A 27122-nucleotide genomic window follows, 5' to 3' on the forward strand; every position below is an offset into this window, starting at 1 on the left:
CTAACAGAAGCTCTACAGAGCTGTACCAATTTAGGAGCCTAATTGAGGGATATAAAACAAGACTGAGGCTCTGAAGAATTTAATTCCAAAACTGTTGTTTAACATAGAAATGTTTTAAACCATGAGTTTTTAAAACATGTTTTAAATAAATGTGTGCAAGGAGTAGTTTCCCCCCCCAGTGAACTCCTGCAATGATTGCTCAATGCTATTTTCTGGTTTTATCAACAGTCAGCTTTAACAATAAGGACATTCTAATAAGGTTATGGTTATAATTAAGGCAACTCTAATGGGATTTTGTAGACTGTGATTGGCATCCCAAGTACAGCATCAGACAGAAAGAGGAACGTACAAGGGACAAATCTCCAGGACACCTTCAGAATTAGCAACTGCTTGGGTAATTATAAAGCTCCATTTTATAAAAACCAGGAAACAAGATTAATTTATAAATCAGTTTATTTACAGATTTTGTTCTCTTAAAGTACATTTCAGTTACCAAAGATATTTACACTGGTGTACACAGGGACCACCCTGGTTATTTTACAGTTCTTAATTACAAAAAAACCTCCCTAACTCCTCCACATCCTTGGGTCTGTCTACTGTGCAAAGCTGCTGTGGATGTGAACATGAGCTGAAACTGGCCCAAACCCCACGTTACCAGGTTATTTACAGACACACAGTAAACGGGTTTCTTTTCAGCATCTCCACAACACAGTACACTGGGAGACCGACCCCCCCAAAAGGTGGCTTTGCAAATGTGTATCAAAAGGCTCCGCAAAATCAAGGAAAAAAACCTAGTAAATGCAGGTTAATTACAGTATTCCTTTTCCATCTGTATATAATTTTGCATTTAACGCTTAAATTACAAATAAGTTCAATAGTTTGCTTTTCTCCATTTTAGTTGGTTTGTAAACACTTCAGATGCACTAAATACCTTGTAAGATTCAACTGTTTGTCTGCTGAAAAGTACTTTGTTTTCCTAATATTCTTAAGGTAGCAAAGAGATACGAAAGTGGGAACTGCACACAGTTCCTTGCAGAATAGTCATTTAAAAGGTCTCTGTCACTGTGCTACTGAAGGTCTTCTGCAGGTACACACTTATTCAAGTATTGCAAAAAGCTAAGGCCACTTTTTCAAGAAAGGAAAGGGAACAAGATGGGATTTTTCAATCCCTCATTCCACCCTGTGAGCAACAAGCCTTTTCTGAAAGGCAGACATACTGATATTCCAGGGCTCGGCTCACAGAGCGTCCTGCTGCTAGAGAGGTACTCGCACTCCGTGTTCCCACATGCCTGGGCTTTCCCACTTGCCTCTGAGATCCTTCCAAAGATGGAAAAGATGGAACAGTATGTCCCCAGTGATGACAGCGCTGCCCCAAACAGCTCACGGGTCTCAGCAAAATGTCCCAGCCTTGAATCTTCTTATGTGGTTACACCGAGATGCAGGACGCAGAAATATCATCTTGTTCTTACAAAGGGAAGGTTGGGGGAAAAGCAGAGAATTCAGCCTGTTTGTGGGACCCCAGGCTTCCCCATATCTCCTCACTACCAGCCCAACCTAGTCTGAACCTTGCTTCACCGCAGTAATCATCAGTCCACAAGTACTCAACCCACTCGAGGTTTTGAATATACACTCAACTCAAAGCAACTCACCACATGTGAGGTATTGAGAAGGTAATTCACGTACGTTCAAGTCATTTTAGGGTTGCTCCTAGCAAGGATTGCTACCAAAAAAAATCAGTGATGTCTGCAAAGGAACAAAGCCATTACTTAGACACAGCTTCCTTCTATCCAAACAGCTGTTAAAAATAGTTAGTGCTTCTGTGGAGGGTGCTACAGCCAGAAGACGACAGGCACACGATCTCCAAAGCACCCCGATACCTTGTCAGGCCCGACCGCACAACCTCCTCCCTGCTGCTGGACAGACCAGAAACACCCCATGAGCCCCTCAGAACACCAAAAAGCCACGGGGATGCAGGACAACCTTCTCAACACTGGCCACAGTATCTACAGAACAGAACCTAACCTGATGCTCCAGGTACAAACCTACTCTGCAGGTTTCTGTCTTCTTTCCGTAATTGCTACCTATAAAAATAGCAATCCTTGCTACTGAGAGAGATACACCCAGGAAAGGGAATCTGAGGTGGTGACCCAATCAGTGACACCATGCTGGTTAAATCTAGCAGCTTTAGTTTGCTTCTCTCTTAAGCATCCAAGGGTTTCCTGGTTCAGCATCATGACATTTTACATGAACAAATGAATCACTTGAGAAAAAAAGCTGATCAATGCTCCACCAAGACCATTTGACTTCCAGCCAGCCAGAAGGGCCACTACTGCGGGACAGACATGCATATGCCCACTGGAGGTGTCCCTGTCCACCATTACCTCCTCCTTGTTCTTCCACTCATAGAGCTCCCACGGATATGGCTCACCACTAACTCGCAAGTGAGGTGCTGGCAACACAACATCTGAGAATCTGCACGGACCTCTGGCAAATCCAACATTTCCCAGTACTGTCCCTGAAGAATTACCAGCTGTGTGCAAAATGCAAATATTCCAATGATAGCTTTCAAAAAATCCCAAACAATGAACAACCCAACCAAAAAAAAAAGGTGGAAAAGAGAAACCAAACTGGAGCAGTAGCAGAGGTATGCACAGCAGGAAGCCCAAGAACCAAGCAGATCAATGAAACAGCTGAGATCTCCCCACCGTGCCTGTTGTGGGCTGCAGCATCTTTGGGGGGCACCTCTGAGGGCTTCAAAGTGTCTGTCTACACTCCAGTGCCTGGAGAATCTGACTTTCCTCTGGGTCTTGTCCCAGGTTTGCAAACAGGGACATCCACTATTAAGGCATAAACGTTTGACCCCAGACTGTCCATGCTCCTCCAAGAAAAACACAAGAGCAGGAGGAACAGGTCAGGAATCAGCACTCAGCAGAATGACACTGCAGATGAATCCAGCACCAAATCAACCACATAACATGGTGTAGAAGTTCTGGGAAAGGAAGGGAACAGAAAGAGCTGGGAATTTTCATGCAATTTTTCAGCTCAGCCCCCTGAACTCTCCATCGTCTCTGAACCAGGTGCTTCGGTTTTCAAACTCCACTCCTAGTCCTGTCTTTGCATCCCACCCTTGGTCACTGAGGTTTGGTTCTTCCTACCTTCACCGCCCTCGTATCTGCCTCACGAAGCTGGAGGTTTTGTGCAAAGAATATGGGGCTCTGGAAGTTTCCAAACCAGATACTCTCTCAAGTTTGTCTGTCTCAAAACACAGGACAGTGCAGCCAACTGCACAGGACACTCTCCTGCAATCCATTTAATAAATTATCTGAAAATAAATAAAAAATCCACAAGCACAAAACATGCAGACAGTCAAGCACCAGACACCGCTTTCTTTGGTGAATACACTCTGTTCTCTAAACTGTTCAAGTAACAGCTTCTCCAATTCATTAGGTGACAGTAAGGGAGAAAGCTGAGGAATTAAAGGCCAAATTTTTGTGAGGAAATATTTTCCACTCCTGCATGTCTCGTGCCTGAGAAAATCCTGAGTATCCATTATCTGGGAGCAGCTGCTGCTCCGGGAAGAGAAGTGCTACACGGTAGGAGGAAAGTTGTCCATGGGCTCATCTTTCACACTTGACAGTAGGTGGGCTTTATCTTGCTCCACCTCGGAGCAAAGCAGCAAGAATTCTTTACTTGTAGGCAGGAAGCAACATCATCTAATTTCCCTGGACTGGGCCGGCACCATGCTTGGTACCACATCACAGAAGAAAGATGAAAACCAGCTTCACAGAGAAGTGAATTAAATGGGCTCTGAAGCAGAAGGAACTGATGCACATTGTTAGGGCTGCAGGAGAAGAGGTGTTACCATTGTAACACTGTTCAGTATGGTAAGTCTCTGTTTATGACCAAAACCTGACCAAACTGTTGCTTCTCCAAATTACTCACATTTCTAAAAGACAAGCTGAGTACTGATGGCTGACCACCATTCCAGCAAAACAGCCAATATCCCAACTTAACCCAACCCGTTCAAGGAACAAGCCAAATGTGTCAGAGCCCCAGGCCGGGGCCCCAGGCAGGCGCCGACAGTTATGCGACATAACTGCATTGGCACATGAACAGTCTTGAGCACTCCTCAAAGCAGCCCCAAGCGAGGGATCAGCTTGTTCCAAACAATAAATCCGGTGCGAGGTCTCGGCAGCCAGTTCAGGTTCTTTTCATCCCATCTGAACCGCCTGGGAACCCCGTGCGTGGAAGTCCAGCCGCAGCACGTGCAGGGAGGAGAGCAGCTCAGGAGTCAGAGAGGCCCGTGACTCCGTGGTTGGCACCTCTGAGCCCACTTCAGCCCTGTCAGACAAGCAGCAGCCTCCGCTGTTTCTCGTTTATCTGGTTCAGTACATCAACGGTGTCTCTGATTAAGGCCTCGAAGATCCCGTCTGCCAACTGCATCTTTACACACAGTTCATCCTCGTCGTAGTTCACCCATTGCGCTTCTTCCTCGTGGAGTTCCTGCACCTTGGAGGGTAGAAAGGCAATACAAACATTACAATTCTGTTGCTTTAAAATAATATTGCCTGCAAAGTTCCAGAAAGAGTCCAAAGCAGAGTGTATCTGCCAACAACATATCTGTCTTTGTAAGAGATTACAGGAAACGCTTGGAATAGCAAAACAAACACGGATCTGTTTGAACCAGACTATTTCACTGTATGAATGAATGTTTTCTACTTTTCACTGTAGCATCCATTTTAAAGGCTTTCATATTCCTGCACAAGTTTTTCACTTGAAAGGACTCAGCTAATGGGATATTCTTGGCCAACAGCAGAATCTCTATTAATTAATTAGTCCCTAATTATGTATTTGCAAGAAGCTGATTCCATGAGGCTTAAACTGGTAAGAAATAATGCAAAGGGCTTGAACAGGGGAGGGAGAAAAAGAAAAGATTTCACTGCAGTTCAGTTTATAATATAATAAGAAAACTTCAAGGAAACAACTAACTTCCAATTCTTCTGCATAGGAAAACAAAATGCTTGCATGTTTTGTAAGACAGCATTACAACTCATTTGCACAGAATACTTCACACTCCGCTGGATTTGACAGCATTACTACAAATGGAATTTTGTACCAGTATATTCGAAGAGTACTTATTTCCTTCTATTACTAAACTGTTGACAAAGAAAATCCTCTTTATTGCTCACTGACAAATAGGTGGTTTAGTATCAGACTGAAATGTGTAATTTCATTCAGTAAATCAAGTCTTATTGAGAGTATCTCCACACTGGACGTCTTCCGTTAAACTTATTAACAATTTGTCTTACTGACCATTTCAGTATTACAGACAAACCTTAACACAGCTCACATTTTTTAGAAAAGAACGAATGAGTGCAAACATCACTCATATTTACAATGACAAAGAAAACCTGTTGAAAGCTCTGTCTCTGCTCAGCTTCAGCAGAAACCCTCTTTGCCCATAAATCTTACACTCTGAATTCGAAATACATTTACACTGTACAAGTGGGGCAGACACCTACACACTGCCAAACTAAGGTTAAACATACTGAAAAATCCACTAACCCAGGATCAGTGTGTAATAGCGTTGTTTTCTGGGACAGGACATGAACTATAGCCCCAACATACTCTCTTCCTTTTGCCTGAAGCTAAACCTCCCAGAAACTGGTCTGTTTTGAAGCTGACAGCTGCTGTGGCACAATGATGATTCAATAACCCCAGCACAGTGTGAAGCCCAAGAAGAGGCTGCTATGGGAACCCCAGGGAACCAGCACTGCTGCAGGGTTTGCAGCCATTCATAAAGCCCCAGTTAGACACGGGGCTTCAGGCTGACAGCTCCTTTCTCCCTCTCTTAAGAGAGCTTGGGGAGAGGGGCAGGGATCTCATCCTGCAAACAGCTTTGGAAGAGTCACGCTGCCTGCTTACAAATGTGTGCTACCACAGGCAGCGCCTCTTTCCCACACTGCTGTCAAGGATGAGGCATTAATGGCTTCATTAGGCTTGTTACTAATAAGGAAGAAGCAGCACTCTTTGCAATCAAACTTTGAAGGAGTGTTGTAGGTGAAAAATAATTTAAATGTAAGCCTAACAAGTGGTAGATAATTGCGTGTGGGTTTGTGTGCGGGTGAATGTCTGAAAGAGACTCCTGAACTCTCACACAGAAATGTGCTGCCTGCAACCTGTATGTGCTGGTTGTAAATTCTGATAAAGTAAACAGCAGCATGTCCCAAATCCTCCCATCAATAAAGAGGCGTAAGATAGAAGCAGCAATTTGCAGACTGATCATGTCTTGTATGTCTGCTTCATAGACTATTTAGATAAGGAAAATAAAGAGACAGGGGCCATGAAAAGAAGAAGTGATGCTGAAAAAGGATTCCCTAAAAGCAGAAGTGGTTTGGGAAAAAAAACGGGGGGGGGGGGGGGCCCAAAGGGGGAAGGTGAAGATGGCTGCTGCAGTAAAGATCCTGGAAATGGTGGAAGATGCTGAAGATGAAGGGGGTGGGTGGAGACAAATGCCAGGGGATGCCCAGGGACCTTGACCAATGACTGATGGGATTTTCTGCCCCACCCTCCCAGGCCAGCAGCAACTCCACTGCTGGAAAGTGAAGTCAAGACTTAGTGAAGGTAACACCGGGGGTCGGGGGAAGCGAGTGAGTAAAATAATCAAGCAGGTTAAGAGCTCTGATCTCACTGGCCTTGAACAAACCCAAACGTCCAGATCCACACTAAGGTGCTGTTTATTCTGTCTCCCTGCTACTGTGTGATAAGACAATTTCTTTACTGTGCTCTAGGAGGGAAAAGATACATGGGATAAAGAAGTAAACAAGAGAGAAGGTACTTGATCCAGGCAGAGAAAGACTGGATATTTAACAGCACCAGAAAGAAAAGCAGTATCAATGATTAATTTTCTCTTGCCTGTATCATTCCCCCCTCTCTCAGAGGCAGAGTGCACAATTTCCTTTGGCATTAGGAGGACTTCCTCAAGCATGCTTCTTGAGAACTGTGAGAATGTGCAATTTGCAGCTGCAGGCAAGTCTTGTTCATAGTGTATTCAGAACACGTGTGGAAACGGCCGTGCTGCTTTGCAGCCCTGGCTGCACCATCTGAGCCAAGGCAGTTGCGACTCCTTTGTCTGGGAAAGGTTCGATCCATTTGTTGTGCTACCATGAACTGCCCCTAAGCAATTGAGACAGTTTCTTTAACATTTGACAACTCTCATGGCTTGCATGGAAATGGGCTTTGCCTTGTCTACAGAACTCCAAACTTTCTCATGACAAAAGTAAAACTTCACATATTTGATACCAGGAAGCAAGATCTCTATACCAGAAAGAAACTGCATTTGGGTAAAGTCAGGAAAACGACAGTTTTAATGAAACTGAATCTCATCCTACAGGAGAAGATAAATAGTGATGCACTGCAGAAGGCTGTGTGGTATTCTTTTCTGTGTGCCTTTTTTTTTTGTATGCACACTTTTTATTAAAAAAAAACTTGTAAAGAAGGGGGGCATGCACACAAAAGAAAAATCAGGAGGTAACATGGTCACATGATCTGGCTGGCCATCTAGTAAATGTCCAAGTATCTAAAAAAGCACCACATAAAGGAATATAATCAGAAGGAACTTTAGAGAGTGAGTTAGCATGTTTTGATTTCTGGAGATTCCTGTTGAAAACCATTAATATCTCTAAAATAAACTACATTTAAGCAGTCAGTAGACTATTTGGGAGTCTGAAAAGAATAAGCATCCAGATATAAAGTAGTGTCTAGGAAGAACGCCAGCAGGAGGAAGGTGGGCAGGTGCATTCTCACAGCCCTTTGCTCTCAGAGGGCCTGGAAACCTTAAGACACAACTTAGCATGCAAGCACACTCTGAGTCTCTTCTTACTGTGCACTCCCCTTGGGCTTGGATCTGGGGCGCTGCAGCAGTGGCACCTTGAGCTTTTCAATTAAGCCAGCTTGGTGGGAACAGCCCTGCTTTGTTGCAGAGTTTCTGCATGGAGAGAAACATTCTGGCTGTTAAGTCAACAGGTCAGAAGATCAAGCACTTTTCAGCACTCTGCTGGCAGGCTCCTCAGGTGTGAAATCCAAACACATAGGTTTGGCAGTATCATGTGAGCTCTGCTTTCTCAAGCTCCAGATAAAAGGGAAGGGGGACTAGGAGGGAAAACAATGGCAGAGTTTGTTCTAACCCCATGCAAACAGATCAGCACAGGGAGTTTTGGATGAAGACTCAAGTGGAAAAAAAAAAGGAGTGGAAACAACCTATTGTCAGCACTTGAACTTAAACAAGGAGATATGAGGGTTCTTGCTGTACTTTAAGGTTTTGGAAGATGCTGGCAGCCCTGATGTATGGAAACACACATTTGACAGTCTCCAAAAAGCACAGACAGCACACATGTGATAAAGGAACAACACGAAGGGACAAGAGGGGAAGAAAGCAAACACCTAGACATTCATTTAACTTGATTTTAAACAAAGCAGCTTTTCATAAATGTGAATCTCCTGTACTTGTTTACTGAAAGCCAAGATTTGCTGTAAATGTTAGTAACTGGAGCAAATATCCAGCAGATCAGAGAGATCCCGGAAGAACCCCAACACAAATGCTTTCTGAGGACAGAGATGCCTGATCAAAGACAAAATGGGTGCTGCAAAAAGGAGAAAAGGAAGATGTTCTTTTGTCACTGGCACTAAAACATGACTCACCACACTGGTGTCAATGCTGGGAAAGCACAGATCAAAGTGAAAATGCAACTAAAGATGCAGCAATTGGAGGAAGCAGCAAAGCTCAAGGCAAAGCAAGGAGGCAAAGGATTAATCCATCCTGTTCTCCCCTTAGTTCCCAGCAGGTGTGACAGCCAACCCACAGGTCCCAGTGTCACAGAGATCACCGGTGCAGCACAGGCTGCTTCTCCTGCTGTGCCCCTTCCCCACAGGGATGCCCCTCCCAGTGGGAATTGGGTTTAATATGATAAACCCAGAATGACACATCCAGGCATAATCAGGGAGAGAGTAAGTTCAGTAAAATAGACTGGCATTTGTTTCTGTGCCTACATAAGAAAAAAAAAGTCATGCCCAGCTCCTGGGTCAGACAGTATTGGACAGTCAGGCGTGTTCAGTCCTCTCAAAATCACTAAAATACATAGCTGTCTCAACAGAAAACTGTGAAGGGATGTTTTCATTTGAAGGTTAATTTGACTTAAAACAGAAATAAAGAAACTGGGAAGACACTGTTCTCTAAGTTTAAATGCAAATAACAGAAGCCTAAGAATGTTCATCTCTGCTTTAAAAAGATCATGTTTACTTTTCCCAGTCATTGTCTTTACAAGCATCAAAAGAATGTGGAGAATCAATCAGCTCATGTACGTATTCACATGACATCCCCTACTCATTGCAGTGGTGTACACTGGCTACATCTTCACAAAAGCTGGAACTAAGTATTTTGAATTGTGATTTTCAAAGAGGATTCTACAGCACCTAAACCTACAAAACCAGTTATCATTTTCCCTTTCAGAAAATTGCTCTCTTGTAGTACTTCAATACACTTTCAACAAAATGTGGAGAATCCTACAACTGGCCTTGCAGTTTAGGGCTACCCCATGAGCTGCTGGGGATAGGCAGCAGGTCTTGCGCCTGTATATCCACTTCTGGCCTTGGATCTGTTACCACAGAACTCATGACCCTAAGCTGGGTCTGACTAGGAGACAGAGAAAGCTGTCCAGGTACTTCATGTTTCATAGAGATTTTAATTAAATAAGGCAAGAGAAACTGAACATCATCCCCTTAGGTGTCCAGTTAGAAGTTCCCCACATGTGATGATAGTGCCTCACATTGCAGTTTAAGTTGGTAAGCAATGCCCCTGAGAGTGCCTTATTCCTAAAGCATGGCATGCTGCAACCTTCGCAGAGTTCACAGTCCTCAGCTGAAGTTTTATTACCATATTCTTGTGAGAACAAAATAAAATTAAACACATTATTTATTAAGACAAACTTGTCAGAGCTCCATTAATCTTTGATGTCTGGGTCTGCATGTAAATCACAGACTGGGCTGTCTGAACTTCAAACTTCACCTGAAGCACTTTGGATGCCTTCAACTAGAATAAATTTTTCCAGTCAGGAATCTTTCTTTCTAGCTATGCTGCAAAAAAAAAAGGAAGTTGGTACACATGCATAATAGCTGTAATATTGGTTCCCTTAGGGATCTAAACATAGAACTTTTTTGTGCATGCTTTAACAACCTCTATATCCCAGAATCAAGTGTATCAGGATGTATTGGAACCTATAAATAGATATTCTATTTACATACAATTAAACCCCTGTGTTGGAAACCCTCCAGTGACGGGCAATTAGAAGACCACATGACCCATGACTCCAAATTACTTCTATGTGCTTGTTGTGTGGAATCAATTCCAGGTGTTATCAAGTGAAGCACAGTGTTAATGATGACTCATATTCCCAAGCAGAACCTTCACTATCATTATAGCCAATAAAGATATTAATCATCCTGGCAATACAAGCCAACAAAATAACTTTCAAAACCTATACACAGCATGCTCCATCTTAGGCAGTTTTAACACTGAACTGTCTCTGCCCCAGTGGCAGCTGCATTCACTAGTTTAACTACACTCTCCGTATCACCATCTCAAAACAAATAATATTACTTCAAAATAAAAACATTTTAAATTAAAGTAAGAGGAAAAACATATTCCCTTCTCAAAGAAAAAGTTTACTCACCGTCAAATATTGGAGCATTTCCTTCTAAAAATTTATGCTTTCAACTTTTTGGGAGTGAGCAAATTCATACTCCAGTTAAACTAGTAGGCAGAATTAACTCAAGTCACCTTCCCTCACTGGCACTGGACTTCTGTTCTTGTCAATAGAGCGCTCTCTCAAATTAAACCTTCTATAACACCTCATGCACACTTTGTACTCTTTAAAAAGCGTGACTGAATACTGAAAATACACCCACATGCCATACTTCAGTCTGGTGGACAGGATCTCACACGATTGCTTATTTTCATCCACTTACCAGTATGTGATCCACTCGGTCTCGTTTCTTCCGCCCAAATTTCATCATCTTCTGCCAGTCTGTTTTGTGATTAGGCTCTTTCCTCAGGCTAAACAACTTCAGTACTTCAGCTGCAATGAAGTTCTACAGAACAGTAAAGGTGAGATTTATCACATTTGAGCTAAGAAATTACAGGTTTGCACAAAGCAGCTCCCCTAAAATGTCCCACTATAGAATTCACAGTTTAGCTCGGAGACATACAGTGTATGCAGCAGAAGTACACTGAAAGTCTCTCAAGCAGCTTTACACAAGGCAGGACAATTATTAAACCCAGAAGGGGGGGAAAAAACAAGAACCCCACTGCCGTAGCAACCTTGAGAACAGAAACTTTCAGCAGTACACAAACAGAGGATTCTAACAATTCATTTTATGGGAAAATATTAAAGAAAAGCAGGGTGGGAATTTGGTGTCCTTGTCCTGTGCCCCTGCTGTCCCCAGCCACACCCTTTCAGAAGTCTTCTCAACTAACAGAGTGATTTAGGTATTATTTCTTTATTTCTTTGCTTTTCTGGACAGTTAACGCGCTGTATCTTCAGCAGATTAACCAAAATTTAGTCAACCCCCCTCAATTTCAGAAGAAACAGTGCAGGTGGAAGTCTTTGTTTGTGTCCTGATGAGCCATATGGAAGGCTCTTTGTGGAAGGCTTTAAGGGAGACAGATTTTTTTTCCCAATGTCCAGCCCTGCAGGTTTAACCCAGGTCCAGTCAGGCTCTACTTTGTCCCCCAGGCTCTGGGGTTTTGTCCTTCCTTGAGTGCTACCACCAGTAACATGGAGGCCTCCTCTGGCTTGTCAAACACAACAATGCCCTCACTAGTCAAATTTTGGGTTCCTCTGGGCAATTTCTGCTGTCCTCAGGCTGGCACAGGTGTGTGTGTCTGAGTGAAGAATCTAGCTCATCCCATTTGGCCCAACCCTACCATTGGATCCATTCCAGTTTAGCCACACAGAGTTCCACAGAAAGCTGCTAAAGCAGCAGCCTGTCAGCATAGCAATTTTATAAGATCAAGGTCATCCTGGCAGTTCTGCACAGAGGACTGAGGTTTAAAAACAACCAGTAGCAGCCCTAAGGACAGGGAGGCCAATCTGTTCAGTAAAAAGGGACCATTTTGACATATTTCCTTTCAGGTTTGTTATCTCCTTTCTCTACTCAACTCATCTCTTGCTGGATACACCTCTTATGATCTTCTAACACTCAGGTAAATGCCAGTTCAGTGTTTTTCATCTCACTTTCCCTGTACAACCACGATTTCTTCCTACCTTGATTTCATCCAGATCGTTTGGATCTTTGACTCGGCGAAAATAAGCAGATGCGATCCTACATGGTTTCATCCAGATGGGCTGATTCAGATTAGGATCCTCAGCAAAGATTTCCCCAAATATCTCTCTTGTTAAGTCAAATACCACCTGAAAAAAGGAAGAAGTAAAAGTTACGGCTTCTTGTGTCCATGATAAACTTTCAAAGGGCAAGACCAAAATGTCTGAAGACTGTACCTTTCTATAAACCTGCTTGTTTATGGTGTCTGTGTCCTGCTCTTGGAGGGTGCCACTAAGATCTGTTTTAAGGCTGCAGCTTTGAAGATCGTGACCCAGCTCTTTCAGTTTCCAGAGTTCCTCGGCTGCTGCGTGCACCATTCCTTCCACCTCCACCGCAGTGTGAGGCACTGCCAGGGGCTCCTCGCTCGGCTTTGGCGGCACTTTCTGCGGCTCTGCCTGGGGCAGCACTGCCGGCTCCTCAGCCTGCTTCTGCTGCAGCTTACGGGAGCTCAGGCCATAGTCCTCATCAAACCAGTCTTGATCATCTCCCAGCACACTCAGGAACTCCCGGTTGAGCTCCAGCTCTGCCAGTCTCTTGGCAAGCTCTTCCTGGCCACTGGCACCAAACACTGGACTCTCCTGTGCATTAAGAGCCACAGAGTAAATGTGAAAGTGATGTCACACCGTGGCCTACTCAGCTTACATTTTTAAATGCTTTACTGAGGTAGCTGGCAATAAACAGCTACCAAAACAAGCCATGCAGTGGGATACGTAAGAACACATGAGACACATACAGAACATACAGGTAATCTCCACATCATCCAACAGAACTTGGGAGAAAAACTGGTGCCACAACACATTCCTCAGATTCAATCATCCCCAGTCAAAGGCACAAGCAAGTTACAATCTCTTAAAATCAGTGCAACATGTCTGCTACTCACTGGTCTGGGACACATGTCTGGAGAGGAAAGCTCTTCTCTGTCATCTTCCAAATCAGAACTTAGGAAGAAGTTATTCAGTCCGTCTGGAATCTGTTTTTCAGCCTGCTGGGGTGGGGTACTGGCTTCCTCCTTCGCATCACAGAGCTCCTGGTTGCTGAGCTGGATTTTCTCATTCTTGATCTTCTTTATTTGCTGTAGCTGATTGACTGTGTCTTTCACAAAATCTCTAAGTAGACTGTCTGTCAGCAAACTGACCTTTTCCAGTTGGTCTTTTGACTTTTCTTGCTCTCTAAGAGGCAGGCTGAGCTGTGCTTCTAACTGGTTCTTTTCTTTTGTCAGCAAATCCAGCAGTGGAGTTGCAGGCTTCTCCACAACACCAGGAGAGAGATCATCTAACCTTTCAGCACATTCTTCTCCCAGTGTCTTCTGCCTCTCCAGTTTTTCAGAAAGGAAATCTGACATGTCATCCAACTGAACAGTAGAAATCTCATCCACAACACTAGAACTGAGAGGAGTGTGGCTGGCCTCCTCTTTTACAGCATCCTTCAGGTAATCCACCACTGACTGTTCTTGGGCAAGTGAACCAGTAGCTACAGAAATTTCCTTTATGCTGTTTGCTTTAGATGACAACTCCTCATCAACCCTTTCCTCAGCTGAGGCTTCTGAGACAGCTGTGTCCATAGGAGCTTTATCCTGGGAATAATTCTCTGTTGCGTTTCTGCTCTGGCTTTCAGCTTCTTTGCCCGGTTTGGAGCTTTCTCTATCTTTCTGCTCAGCTTTGTGTTGTTTCTCCAGTCTATCATCAAAGAATGAGTCTTCATCATCCTTATTTGTGTCTAAATGGCTATCAATAATTTCTGTAATGTGAGAGATTTTTTGAGGAGGAGCAAAAATACCATGCTTTTCTCTGCAATCAAAATATTTAATATCATCATAAGTTCCATTATTATTCCCTTCAGGTTTATCCAATTCCACACCAGCCCAAAACCCTTTGGCAAATTTAGTCAGCCCTTTGAACCGCAGTGTTCCAGGCTGGACTTTACTCACAAGTACTCTATCTCCAATGTTGAAATTGGACAAACTATCTGTTTCTTCTGGGATTGAAGCTGAGGCCCACAGTGGTGAGCAAGTAGGAGCCTGTTCTCGCTCCGCACCTCTGCGTTCAGTATTTTTCATAAGTTCTGTTGGGGACTTGAGTTCCAGCAGCCTCTCTGAGTGCATGCTGCCCGAGAGAGACCTGTCACTGAGGCACTCACTGATTTCACCATCGCTGCCCAGGCTGGTGGATCTGCTTCGGCTGGCCTGGCTGTGCTGGGACTGCTCCCTCAGGGACTCCCCATTAGCTGAGAGCAGGGATCCTTCAAAGTCATCTTTGTAGCGCTCCTCAGGCAGCATTTCTTCAGCTGAAGCTTGTTTTCTCGAAGAGGATCCTTCAAAGTCCTCAAGGTACGATGGCTCTTTTTGACTAAAGAGCTGTTCTGAAAGCAGATCACCTTTTTCCTCTGCAGACTTGCTGAGTTTGTGAGAAGCCTCCTCTACGCTTGGGCCACCTATGGCATCTTTATCTGACCGTCTCTGTTCTAAGATTTCTTCTGTATCCTGAAGACTTTCCACAGCCACATCAAACAGTTCCTTTTGAGAGTGTTTGTTTTCAGAGAAGAGAGCCAGTGGACTCTCCTGTCCTTTATCTAATGTCAGCAAGATGTCAGAACTCTCCAAAGGCTTAACATAAGAACCTCCACTCTCATATTCCTCTGACTTTATGTATTCCAGGTCTTCTGTAATCTCAGATTTATGACTAATGGTAGGACCAACACTGGATGCATTTACCACTTTGTTCACTGACTCAAGGGATATCCTGCTAATGTCTTTCATGTCTTTGAGAAGAGCTGGAGAGGGGACACTGTCTGAGGAACCACCAGATTCTGCTCTGGAACTCTTTGGTAACACTAAACCCAAGGAAGCTGTTCCAGAAGGTTCTCCTGCATGAACAGCTGTCACAGGCACCTTCTTGGTGTGCACAGACACAGATCTCTCAGTTCTTGATGACACAGCATCTTGAAGGAAAATAAAAAGTGAATTTCAGCAGATGGTATAACCCACATTGTTTTATTGCAAACTGCAATCACAGGCAGCTAAATTAATATCAAGGTTTCTATGTTAAACGAAGAAACAAACTGGTGCCTTGGAAACACATACTTCTGGCTGTCCCATGGACATGAGCAACTTCCATTCAGGCTCCAGGCTTTCTTTCTGCTTCTGTTCCTTTAACCAGTATCCCAAGGTAAGGACTCAGTTACTTGTTTGCAAGCCACAGTAACAACAAAGATTTGAATGGCAGATAATGAAGAGATAATCACCAACAGCAAAACAGTGAAAAGTATCTGAACTCAGTGGTAAAGGAACAAGAAACAAAAGAAAGTAAAAAGGTTGTCACTTAATTACGGTTTCATGTAAACCTCAGAAATAGTAAACTAAATACTGAATACACAGGGTATTCTGCAAAAGCTGACTCCTGCTATATAAAACTGCAAAAAATACAGCTCCATCACTATGGTTTTATGAAGTCTGCATCCTCTCTTAAAACCTCTTAGTGAATCAAGATGGAAAAGGTTAAAGAATTTTAAAACAGTGAGTCTTCAAGATCTTAATCTGCAGTATGGATTTGTCCAGTTACATACCTGCATGTTCTGAAATGGATTCCAAAGATGCTCTGGATCTCTCTGATTCAGTGAGTGATTTCCAGTTTTTAGCTGTCTCAGGCCTGAATTGGAAAAATCAAATTGCATGAATTACAGTTACACCAGGGTGTTGTTTGTTTGGGTTGTTTTTAATAGATAAAAATGGAAATACAAGCATGTATAATTATAACACCACACCAATGTGGCATTGTAATTATAATGTAAGTAGTTTGCTTTGTCAACATACTGTGACCTTAGAAAATAAGAATGGGGACAGAGAGGAGAGTCTGGAGAGTCCTGGAAAGTGATTTTTTTAAAAGACTAATCAAACTTTATCTATTTCAAGAAAAGGAAAAACAAAGAGGAAAAAAAAGTTGGGTTGTTTCCGTGGCTTTTTAAATTTGAATGCACTAAAATTGCACCATCTACTGGAGAAAAATAAACACTTAAAAATACAGTGGGAAGTGCAAAAATCAGTTTAATTCTCTACCCTTTAAAATCTAAGATCGAAACCAGATTTAAGTTGCAAAGATGAGTGGTTTGCCTCAGACAGTGCAGTGGACATAATGAGTGACCAAAATAGAAAAAAAAAAGCCTTCAAGGCTGATAATCCATCCAAAGCATTTGGCAGAATTCTTGCACAACAGAAAATTATTTAAAAAAATCATTAAAAAACCTTGAAAACAGAGCCTGAAAGGCTGGGCAGGACAAAAGTGAGGAGCATATGATTACAGACACAGTAAACCTTATCTGTTTTGGGTCTGGTGAGAGCAGCAAAGAGGTCAATAGGATACTGCCACTGTCTAGTGCTTTAAGGCAGAGCAGCTACCAGCTTTCCTTGCATCCATGGTTTTGGCTAAAACAGCTATCACTACAGTTCTAGAATAATCTCAAAAAGAAGAAGGAGAAATCCCAGTTACCTATGGAGTGGTGGTGCCTTGATCTTAGGTTTTTCAGCAGCAGCTGAGGATGGAGTTTTAATCTGAGGTTTGGCTGTTGGTGATGCCTCCAGATCTCGGCTCAACTCTGCTTCAGTCTTCTTGATAAACTCATCATACGACTGCATATGGAAAACAATGCCAGCTGTTAATACACCAAACCACAACTACAATTCAACGATCAAAACCTCTTAAGTGAATAAAGAATACACTTGGTTTCTCTGCAAACCAATCTATTTAACTTTCCCAAGGTCTACAGCTGCAAATCCTAGAAATTTCAATACTTCCAAAAACAAATTACGTGAGCACTAATCTTTAATCCCAGCTAGGATACTAATGTGCATAAACATACATAACCCCTGGAACACTGCCAGTAACCCATTACAGATAGACATTTTAAAAGGGAATGGCATTTTTGCCTCAAGGCTCTGGCTCATGATTGGAAATGGTTGAACAGCCAGGTTGGATGGGGCTTTGAGCAACCTGGTCTAATGGAAGGTGTCCCTGCTCATGGAAAGGGGGTTGGAATGAGAGGATTTTCAAGGTCCTTTCCAACCCAAACCATTCTGTGATTCTCTATAATAGTCACACTTCTGTCACAACAATGTGTCTTTCACAGCTGTTGATACAATATTCCGCCAAAAACATCCATACTATAAAGATTTATCCAAGGCCAACAATCTGTTAGTTTGCCCTTCTTTATACTGTTCCTAACCTCCAGCTGTTTGATCAAACTGGCTTCCTGGGCCTTCAGTCTCTCCTTCTGTCTCTTTTTCTGCTCCTTTTTCAGCTGGTAAACCACAGATTTCCTTTTCCGTAGCTCATCCTTCAGGGCCCTGATGCGTCCTTCGATGTCACTTTGATCAGAGGTGGTTTCTGAAAAAGTTTAGTTTTAGTCTTTACAAACTTGCCCCTCACAAAACAATTCTAAGCAAAGCAATGAACAGTCATTCAGTAATTACAAAATACAGTCCAAGAAAAATGTCAAAGAACTTAATGTCAACATGTTATTTAACACAGTAAGACTCTTAAAGTGGGATTTCAGATTCTAAACACTACTATGTGTGTAAGATATAAAAAGGTGTTGCATCTTACTTAATTTACAGGAGATTGGCTCTGATACACACAGTAACTCGTTACCAAGCTTATTCACACCAACCACACATATTTATGCTCTTCATCATTAGCTGCTCGTCATGTTGGGTATTGCAGAAATTAATTTTCTGACGTATTTAAAAATGCAACTCAAAGCTGCACACCAAAAATATATCTGAAACACAGGCTTACAATTAGAATATTGAGTTCCAAGTTACAGAGTACACGTCAGTGATGAGAATGTCACCAAGTAGAAGTTTCTAGCCCATACAGATTTTCTGTCACCTAGACTAAATACATCTATGAAACACAGAGCTGACTGGCCCACAGCTGGACGGGAAGTCAATCTGAACAACACAGAGATTGTCACTGTCCCCAGATACTCAGATCTAGTCCCTGCATAATAACCCTATTCTACCAATAACTCTGCTGATTTTCTTATTTCTACTGTATTTCTATTTCCTACTTTCTTCTACCTACTTCTACTTTCCTTATTTCCTCTTAGTCTCTCAGACTCTAGAGAGAGACCACCTCAGTCTCTCATTAGCTGTTTTCTCCCACCCACCTATGTCCACTTGTTTCTTGTTTTAAATGTATACCAACACAGTGCAAAACAAGATCCTTATCCCAGATTGGTGCTACACAATCAACTATCAAAAACTCTTCAAAGTATTTACCTGACAGAGCCTTACTGGAGCTTCTCCCTGAGCTGATGTGCCCTTTCCTCTTGTAGCTCCTTAGAGGAGGATTTTGGCTGGTTTGTTTTTCTAATGCTCAGTACCACCTGTAATGTTTTCTGGATGCTCATAAATGCCAGTTGCTTTACTTAATAGCTTAGAAAGCCAGTTACCGATATCCTTTGGTCAGCTAGCAGGAAGAGCTGGACGTTTCCCTAATCCATCTCATTTCTGAACATAACAAACCACCATAATGAAGGATTCCATCCTTAACAACAGCCAGTAAATGCAATCAAACTACTGTATTCTTTTTGCATTAACAACTGTTGCTAACCATTTAAAGAATTAAAAAAAAAAACAAAAAAAACCCCCAAAAGAATGGAACCTCACTTGCTAATCAGGAGCACTTTGCGATGCCACTGTAATTAACAGCTCCTCCCTAACAGTAAGTGACCACTATGTAATTACAGCATTTCTTGATCAGCTCATAAGGGAAAGATCTGCACATGCTTTCATCTTTGACGATCTTGTCTATGCATGCATCAGACTGACAGGGCAATGACTTCATTGCTACTCAGCAGGCTAGAACATTTGTCTCTTTACAATGGAATGATTTATTGTGAAAGCAGCACCATCCTGATTGACTTCCCACCTCTCACACCTTTCTTTAGAATCTGAAATCAAAGCCTGTCAGTGTTTTATTTTGCACAAGTTTATTTTCATGATCACTGTTGCCTGCTCTACATTTCATAATGGCTTCCTTATATGACTGCTGTTTCAGAGCTTGAAAATAACTTTATCCAGGTGCTGAAAGCTTCACTGGGTTGGAAACCTGCTCTCAAGACAGAATTGCAACACAAATTACTCAGTGCAAATACCTAGGTGTTTCTCACAGTAAGTTACCAACCATCACAAACAACAGCCAGTACACACAAGAGAACCCTTTTAATTCTTTCTCCACTAAAGACTTTTCATTAAGAAAAAAACCAAGGAGGAAAATGCTATCTCATTTGCTAAGAAGTATTGTGTGGTGCTCTATCAATTGCACTGTGGAAAACAAGATGTTCTAGAGCCTGAAAGCATAGAAAGAGTCAAAACAGACTTCCCAGGTGAGCAGCGTGGACGATGGTGACCCACGGGATGGTGGCTCAGGAACCCCTGCAATCCACATGACTGAGAGCACAGCAGGGAAAGGGCTGCTCTGTTCCACTTCACTTCCAGTATTCCTCCCCTCAGCATTTACTGGCAGCCAGCTTGGGTACTGGACAAAGGGTATAATGAGTCTGTATAGTAGATCTTTTATTTTATACTTCAAAATGCCACCTTAGGCCCTGCACATATACCAAACTCTCCTCCAAAAATAAACTCCTGTGTCCTGAAGCATCCACTGATTCTGCACATGGAAGAGCAGGCCCAGGGGTCTCCCCCATACTGCCATGTAACAGAGCTGTACTGCTTCTGGAGCCACGCTGGGTGCCCAAGAAGGGATTTTTAAATTCTAGGACCACCTTAACTATTGACTCTTACCTTCTCCATGTGTGTTTGCAGAACCTGCACTACTTTCTACAAGAAGAGATAATGTATAAACCTTCAGCTCAAGAGATCAAATTACATAATGGGAAAATACTCCCACCAACCCCAAGCCCTGGCAATTTCCAGGAATTTGTCTGCCTCCCCCACCTATGTCTGCATTTCAAGTTTGTTAAAAGCAAAAGCTTTGAAAAAGCAATTTAAACCCAAGTGGATATTACACTTACCTGACTGTGTCATAGATAAAGATTCATCAGACCAGTTGTGAGACGTCTGATGAGACTTCACAGGTGAACGTAGCTGTCCTCCAGTTCTGTGGCTGCCTTTGCTGGAGTCTTGCTTTGATACAGATATGCTGCTTTTGGGAGGAGACTAAGAGAAGAAAAGGATAAATAAGTAATTGCAGTTTGAAAGTAGAAGATCACTGTCATCAGGAGCCAGTTACAAAGATAGAACAGCAAGACAAGAGAGCATCTCAAACAATAGTAGCTATACGAAGACCTTAAGAAGAATTTAATCTTTGCTAGACAGTAAAACAAAAATACCAAGAGCAGCAATAACTGACTGCTTACTTTGAGCCTAGATGTCAATAAACCTGCTTAGACTACTCTACTACCACCTAAGTGAACTGACATGGCTCTGACTCACAGGTGTTCAATACATTTGTGTCATCTTATTTGGTTACATCCGCAGCAATAGGAACTCCTAGTAAATAAACTAATGAAATCAACCACTTTATGTAAGGGGTGCAAGATGACATTCTGAATCAGTGAAACAACTATTTATAGAGCACTATTTTTCTGAGGCCAGGCAAAAATTCAAAGAGCAAATGTTCCTGCAAAATGCTGCTTAACACTTCAACATTATCCTACAAACCTTTAACACACCTTGGACATAACCTCTGGCATATATTAGACATTTTATTATTATCTTCTCAGCAAATCTGCAAAGAAAGTGTTTGTAATACGTCTAGATAAGCATTTCTTTTACCCCACAGACACTGCATTTTCTGTCTTATTAAGCACAGGACAAAATTAGGATGAAACTCATCAAAATTATCATCCAACTAGAAATAGCCATTGGAATAGAACAATAAGGCAGAATTAAGCAGCAAGCAGACTTAATCTGAAACGCAAAGGACTGTGCATGAGGTTACAGGTCTGCTTCTTCATCCCATAGCTGCACTTTGGGATACACTACTTGCAAACAAGGCAAAGTGGAAAAACAGAGCATAGTTTCCATGGCCTCCAAGAATTTATACAATGGCAACAAGCTAGCCTACAGCTAATTCACACTGGTAAACTGGGTCAGTGTTCCACCACTTAGCACTGCATACCTACGTGACATACGCAAAATGTTTCGCAAGACTACCCACAAGTTTAAAAATATCTAACTCTGTGCGGAAACAATATTTCCCCAAGAGTTCAAAGTACACGTCTGATCACAATGACGACACACAGTAATGTGAAGTGGTATCACAAGCACAGAAAACAGATTTAATGAATAGTTTAATCTCTACTTTGACAACTGGGGTGGCTATACTTGCTACTTCTCTGATAGTGTGTAAGAACAGCTCACTCACCAGTTTGCCAGGCGAGGAAGAGGACTTGAACTCTTCAGAATAAGCCATTTCTTCATTAATTGTACTCTGATCTGGGCTTTCTGGCTGTTCATGGCCCATGGGCTCTGACGGGACAGACTCAGCAGCCAGACTGCCAAGATCTTCTGGGATAGAGCTTTCACTATTCAGATGAGAGCAAGAAGGCACTGGAGACTCTTCCTCACTAGCTGTTTCTGAGATTCAACAGGAGGAAAAACAAGGCACATCAGAACTTGCACCATCTTACATGCAGAGGCTGAAGGCATATAAGGCTGAAGGCATACAAGGTTGAAGGCAAACTTTCTATGCTGCCTGCATATAAAGTAGTAACTGCTACCAGTACACGTCAAACAAGCGTTATTGCACTCACCTAGACACACTGATGGTGAAATGTTTAGCAGGAACAAGCCTGCTTCCAGAGAAGTATGACTTAAAGCTATGATTTGTGTTCAAGATACACCTGGATGTGGCACTTAGTGCCCTGATCTAACTGGAAAGGTGGTATCAGTTAAGAGGTCGGACTTTATGATCTCACGAGGCCTGTTCCAACCCAAATGATGCTGTGCACCTGTGAAAACTGCCCAAGATTCTTAGTGATTGCTAAGTATCTAAAATAAAGAGGTTTTCAGGATATTCTAACATTTTCCAGACAATACACTCCAAAAAGATTATTAGGGAAACCTGTCCTTCCAGTTGACCATACAGAAGCAAGAGTCACTATTAGTCTGAAGAAGTCATGGAGGAGCATATAATCTGCAGGCCAGATCTTGAATTTAGAATTGATTGCTTCCTTTACAGTAGTTGCAGAAAACATTTTAATGTTATGATTTCATCATGAGTCTCTCAAATGGCAACAAACAAAATAATAAGTTGGGTTTTCAATATTCCTGTTTACTAAGTTCTGTAGGAGTCACAGCATTACTGAGGCAGCCATGGAGAACTATTCAGTGTCTGAGCGAAGGCTGGGGAGAGGAACTTTTCCTTCTGAAGCAGGGCTGAGCTCCAATGCTTACTGGTAGACACAATCAGTAGAAAGCAAGGCTATTTCCTCACTTATTGATGAGAATTCAGCATTTGTGCTGAATTTTTGCTCATTGGAACGTACTGACTCATACACGTATCATCTTTAAAATGTCTTACAATGTCTAAAATCCGCATGACTGCTTTCAGCAACAAGTGTAATAGGGCAGTATTCTGAATTCCCTTTGCACATTCAAAGGATGTGCTGCCTACTTTCAGCAAAGTGGGGGAAAAAGGAAAATAGGTATGTTTTTAGAACAATCCCTGAAATTATTTTCTCTCACTGCAATTCAATCCCTGTGCTTCTGCATGGTCCACTTAAAACTCAACTGTAAAGCTGTAGCTTCCAGCATCTGGGAATTCAATTTTCCCTCACAATAGCATAATTTATACTAATTAGATCCTAGCATACTTCACTACAGCTACACATTTCAAACAGGTTGCATTAACAATGGAGGGGAAAAAAAACCTGTTTCAATTTTTGGAAAACACAGACAATGGCAAAGCAGCCCCTGACAGGAGCCATCCTCACAAACAGTACTAAAGCTAACAGGGAGAGACACTTTGCTCACTACTGGGGAAAATGGTTTTAACAGAGTTAAGTTCAGAAGACTACCAGCAAAAGATCATGCCATATTGCAGTATTTCTGCTTTGGAAGACAGAAATATAGTTTAAAAATTGTATGTAGAAGTGACCAATGGGCTTATGCTGCACTTTTCACTTGGGAAGATACACAGCAAAGGAGAAATACACATTTAACTATGGTGTAAAACAGGCTACAGAGTGCAGAAACTGAGATTCTAGGAGTGTCCAGAAAACAACCAAAACATCAGAAAAGGAAACAACTGCAAACCTAAGCCATCCCTGTGTCAAATTATGCTTGACTCTTGTCATATGTGTCACTGCCCTCCATTTCCCATTACCTTTGGGCTCAGTTCTCTGATCCCCCAGCTCTTTCTTGGGTATTTTGGTTTTGAGCAGCTCTTTGTCCCAGGCAGCCAGAGCCTGCTTTTCCATCCGCCGTATTTCTGCCTCCTCCGCATCCAGGCGGCGTTTCCACTCCAGCAGCTCCTCCGCGTGCTGGCGGCGCTGCATCAGCTTCTGCTCCCGCTTAGTGAGGAACCTGCCAGGCAGAGCAGAGGCCAATGGCAAAGCAGCCAGCCACACCCAGAGACCCCAACACCCAGATACTCGACTGCTGCCATTGCCAGAACCGTACTTGTTCAGTTTGCTTTCTAGGATAACACCCACAATAACTACTATCTCCCAGACTTCTGGTGTGCTGCTGAGAAAACCCTACAAGTAGACAAGGCTTCTTTTCTCTGCAGGAAGTAATGGCTATATCATACTGTAAACAGGCTGTTTACATTTTTAAAATCTTCAAAATCATTAAAAGTGCTACAAATTACACACTAAACTGAACAGAAAAAGTTCCCAATTTCAGGACATGAAAAGTACCTATGGTATTAAACTGGAACCTTCTAGAAAGCTGTGACCACTTGAAAAATGAACTTTTCTTTTTTGCTAATCCCAATGACAGAAAAATTGTAACCTCACTTGCCCCACAGTTTTTTCCAAATATGTAAATATAAGAGAAGGTGATTCTATATTAATAGTCCTCCTGGAGCTTTAATCCTTCTTCCTTGAAGCATCATCTCTATGGCTTGCCACACTTGGAATGTTAATTGTGAGCTGACAGCATCAAGAGAATAACGATGCCAGATTGTTTCTTCCCAGCTACTAACATATCTGGCTGGTAGTTTAAGAAGAAAAAAAAATTAAAGCTCATGCTGAAAATTAGCAGATATTTTCTTTCTGACAAATAGCTCTTAGGTGATTTTAAGATGAAACCTTAGAATTGACAAAACTCTCCCAGGATTTCGTAGGGATGAATAGGTTTGTGTGCACACACTTGTTCTTTTTGCCAGCCCTTGTCTCATTTCTGAGCATTGAAGTAACCAAGACCATAGCACTTAACCTTTCAGACGGTAAATTGGAAGCAAGTTCAACATCAATTGCACACGCTTCCTCTGGCATGCCAAGTCTAGAGAAGAGTGCCCATCAATCCATTCACGTCCTACGCTGAAAACGTCAAGAAGTCACAGAATCACTCTGTAGAAAGTACACGGCTTGCCAGCTAGAGAGAGTTTGTCATTGGTACAGAAGTTGTGGTGCTGTAAAAGGCAGACTTCAAAGACTTGTGATGCTTCATTTTTGCGAATGTCTTTATAATTTTCAAGCCAGCCTAAGCACTTAGCATCAAAGTTTTTAAGCTGCAAAGCAGATAATAATCTCACTTGTGCTTTTTAATCTCTCACATTTCAAAAAACCCTTTTATTTACAGAGACTGGAATGGCCAAGTGACTCATGTGCAGGTCTTGCCTGCTAAGGGACATTTCTTGTTTGCTTACTTAGTGTTTGTTCTATTCCCTGGAAAAGTGAGCTGGCAGCTGATCAGAAAGGTTAAGATTCAGATAAGTCCTCCTCTAAGACAGATTCAGACAAAGGGACCAAGTTATGACATAAAAAGTTTCAGAAGACAGTAAGAGATGCTCACAATCTTCTTTCTGATGGTCAAAACAAGATGAGGTGAAAACCAGAAGATCTCTGAACATCTGCCATCTTGAAGCTGACAGATTCCATGATTTTGTGCATTATTTTATCACTTTCTACAGACAAGCATCAAACATGGTCTACACTCAGGCAAAACTGACAGGCTGGTATCATTAACAGAGCAAACTACCAACAGTAATTGCATTACAAACATGACAGGGACAGCCATGACAATGTTGTGTCTTTCACCAGCACTATCAGATTTAGCCACTCTTACTCTCACACACACATCAGTTCCAATTAGTCCAGTAGATCATACGTTTGGAACTTGTTATGGAGGTTATTATTGCAATAACCTCAATACAAAAAGCAACTTTTTCTTCTTTCTTCACCTACTGTTTGATTCCACCAGAAAGTTTTGCAGTTTACTGGATCTTGAGAGAGGTAAGCCCAGTTGAAATAAAATGCAAGAGAAAGTCTGAAATAAATGGATTCAAAGGAGCACGTCTCCTTAAAAGCAGATGTCAAATGAATTAACCTAGAAGACCACAAACAGGAGAAGAATCAATGAAATTGCCATGAAAATAATTACCACATAAGAATTACTTAATAAGAAAAATAAGTCAACAGAAGTGATGGGAGACAAAGAGGATTCCAACAAAAAACCCACAAAAAGAGGAGGATCAAAGCAGCATGGCCAAAGATGCAGACCCTTTCATAACCTTGGGGTTTTAAAGGCCAGAGCCACAAAATAGCAGATGCATTGCCTTAATATTTGTTGCAGTCTAGAGGGTTCCAGTTGCAATACCAAGCGTACACATTTATTCTCAAAAGCAGAAAAAAAATTGCAAAAGCACATCTGGCATCTACACAGCTGGAAATGTGGGGGAGCAATGAGGAAGCAGCAGCACTCAGATTGCAGCAGCGTGATTTCAAAGTCTGTTTCCTGGTGCTAACATCACACATTCTATCCATGCATTTCAAATATTAGTATTGACCTGCTGCTCTAAACTGTACTTGTACATTTTAAGGTATACTGACTATAAGCCCAAACTATGCGGCTTCAGCAGCTATTCTGAAGTAGTAACCAGACAGCGGGAGCAAAGTGAACTGTCTGCCTGCCAGAACATAGCAGGAATAAGAGATTAGAATCCTGGAATGGTTTGGGTTGGAAAGGACATTAAAGATCATCTAGTTTCACTCCTCTACCATGAGCAGGAACTCCTTTTGCTAGACCAGGTTGCTCAAAGCCCCAGCTGACCTGGCCTCGAACACTTCCAGGGATGGGACAGGTTGTTTCTCAGGGTGACCTTGTGCCAGTGCCTCACCAATCTCCCAGAAAAGAACTTCTGTATATTTAATCTAGATCTACCCTCTCTCAGTCTAAAACCACTACCCCTTGCCCTACCACTGCAGGCCCCGGTAGAAAGTCTCTCTCCATTTTTCTTATAACCTCACTGTATATGCTGAAGAGGCACAATAAGGTCTCCCTGGAGCCTCTTCTTTTCCAGACTGAACAAGCCCAACTTTCTCAGCCCGTCTTCATAGGAAAGGTGTTCCCCTTCTTTGATTTTTTGTGGCTCCCTCTGGACCTGCTCCTACAGGTCCACGTCCTTCTTGCACTGGGGACCCCAGAGCTGGATACACGACTGCAGGTGAGGTCTCACCAGAGCAGAGTGGAGGGGTAGAACCACCTCCCTTGACCTGCTGAGACGTTTTTCCAAGCAGCCCAAAATAGAGTTGGTTTTCCAGGCTGCAAGTGCACACTG

The 27122-nt window shown here is 42.4% G+C and overlaps 1 protein-coding gene across 8 annotated transcripts in view; it reads right to left on the minus strand.

Moving 5' to 3' along the window:
* Nucleotides 1–435: 435 nt before the first annotated feature.
* The window catches only part of CEP350 (centrosomal protein 350), a 72705-nt gene continuing 46018 nt past the window's right edge, over nt 436–27122 (minus strand). For all 8 annotated transcript variants that reach the window (XM_048313468.1, XM_048313470.1, XM_048313474.1 and 5 more), the window contains 11 exons: nt 23724–23923; nt 21762–21973; nt 20407–20551; nt 17593–17753; nt 16860–16999; nt 15940–16022; nt 13259–15315; nt 12555–12956; nt 12321–12467; nt 11023–11145; nt 436–4509 (listed from right to left, as the gene is read on the minus strand). In XM_048313468.1, coding sequence (XP_048169425.1) covers nt 4345–4509; nt 11023–11145; nt 12321–12467; nt 12555–12956; nt 13259–15315; nt 15940–16022; nt 16860–16999; nt 17593–17753; nt 20407–20551; nt 21762–21973; nt 23724–23923 — 3835 coding nt within the window. In that variant the 3' untranslated portion in view covers nt 436–4344. The remainder of the gene's footprint in view (nt 4510–11022; nt 11146–12320; nt 12468–12554; nt 12957–13258; nt 15316–15939; nt 16023–16859; nt 17000–17592; nt 17754–20406; nt 20552–21761; nt 21974–23723; nt 23924–27122) is intronic.

Source organism: Corvus hawaiiensis, chromosome 9 (assembly GCF_020740725.1).
Source record: "Corvus hawaiiensis isolate bCorHaw1 chromosome 9, bCorHaw1.pri.cur, whole genome shotgun sequence".
NCBI lineage: Eukaryota > Metazoa > Chordata > Aves > Passeriformes > Corvidae > Corvus > Corvus hawaiiensis.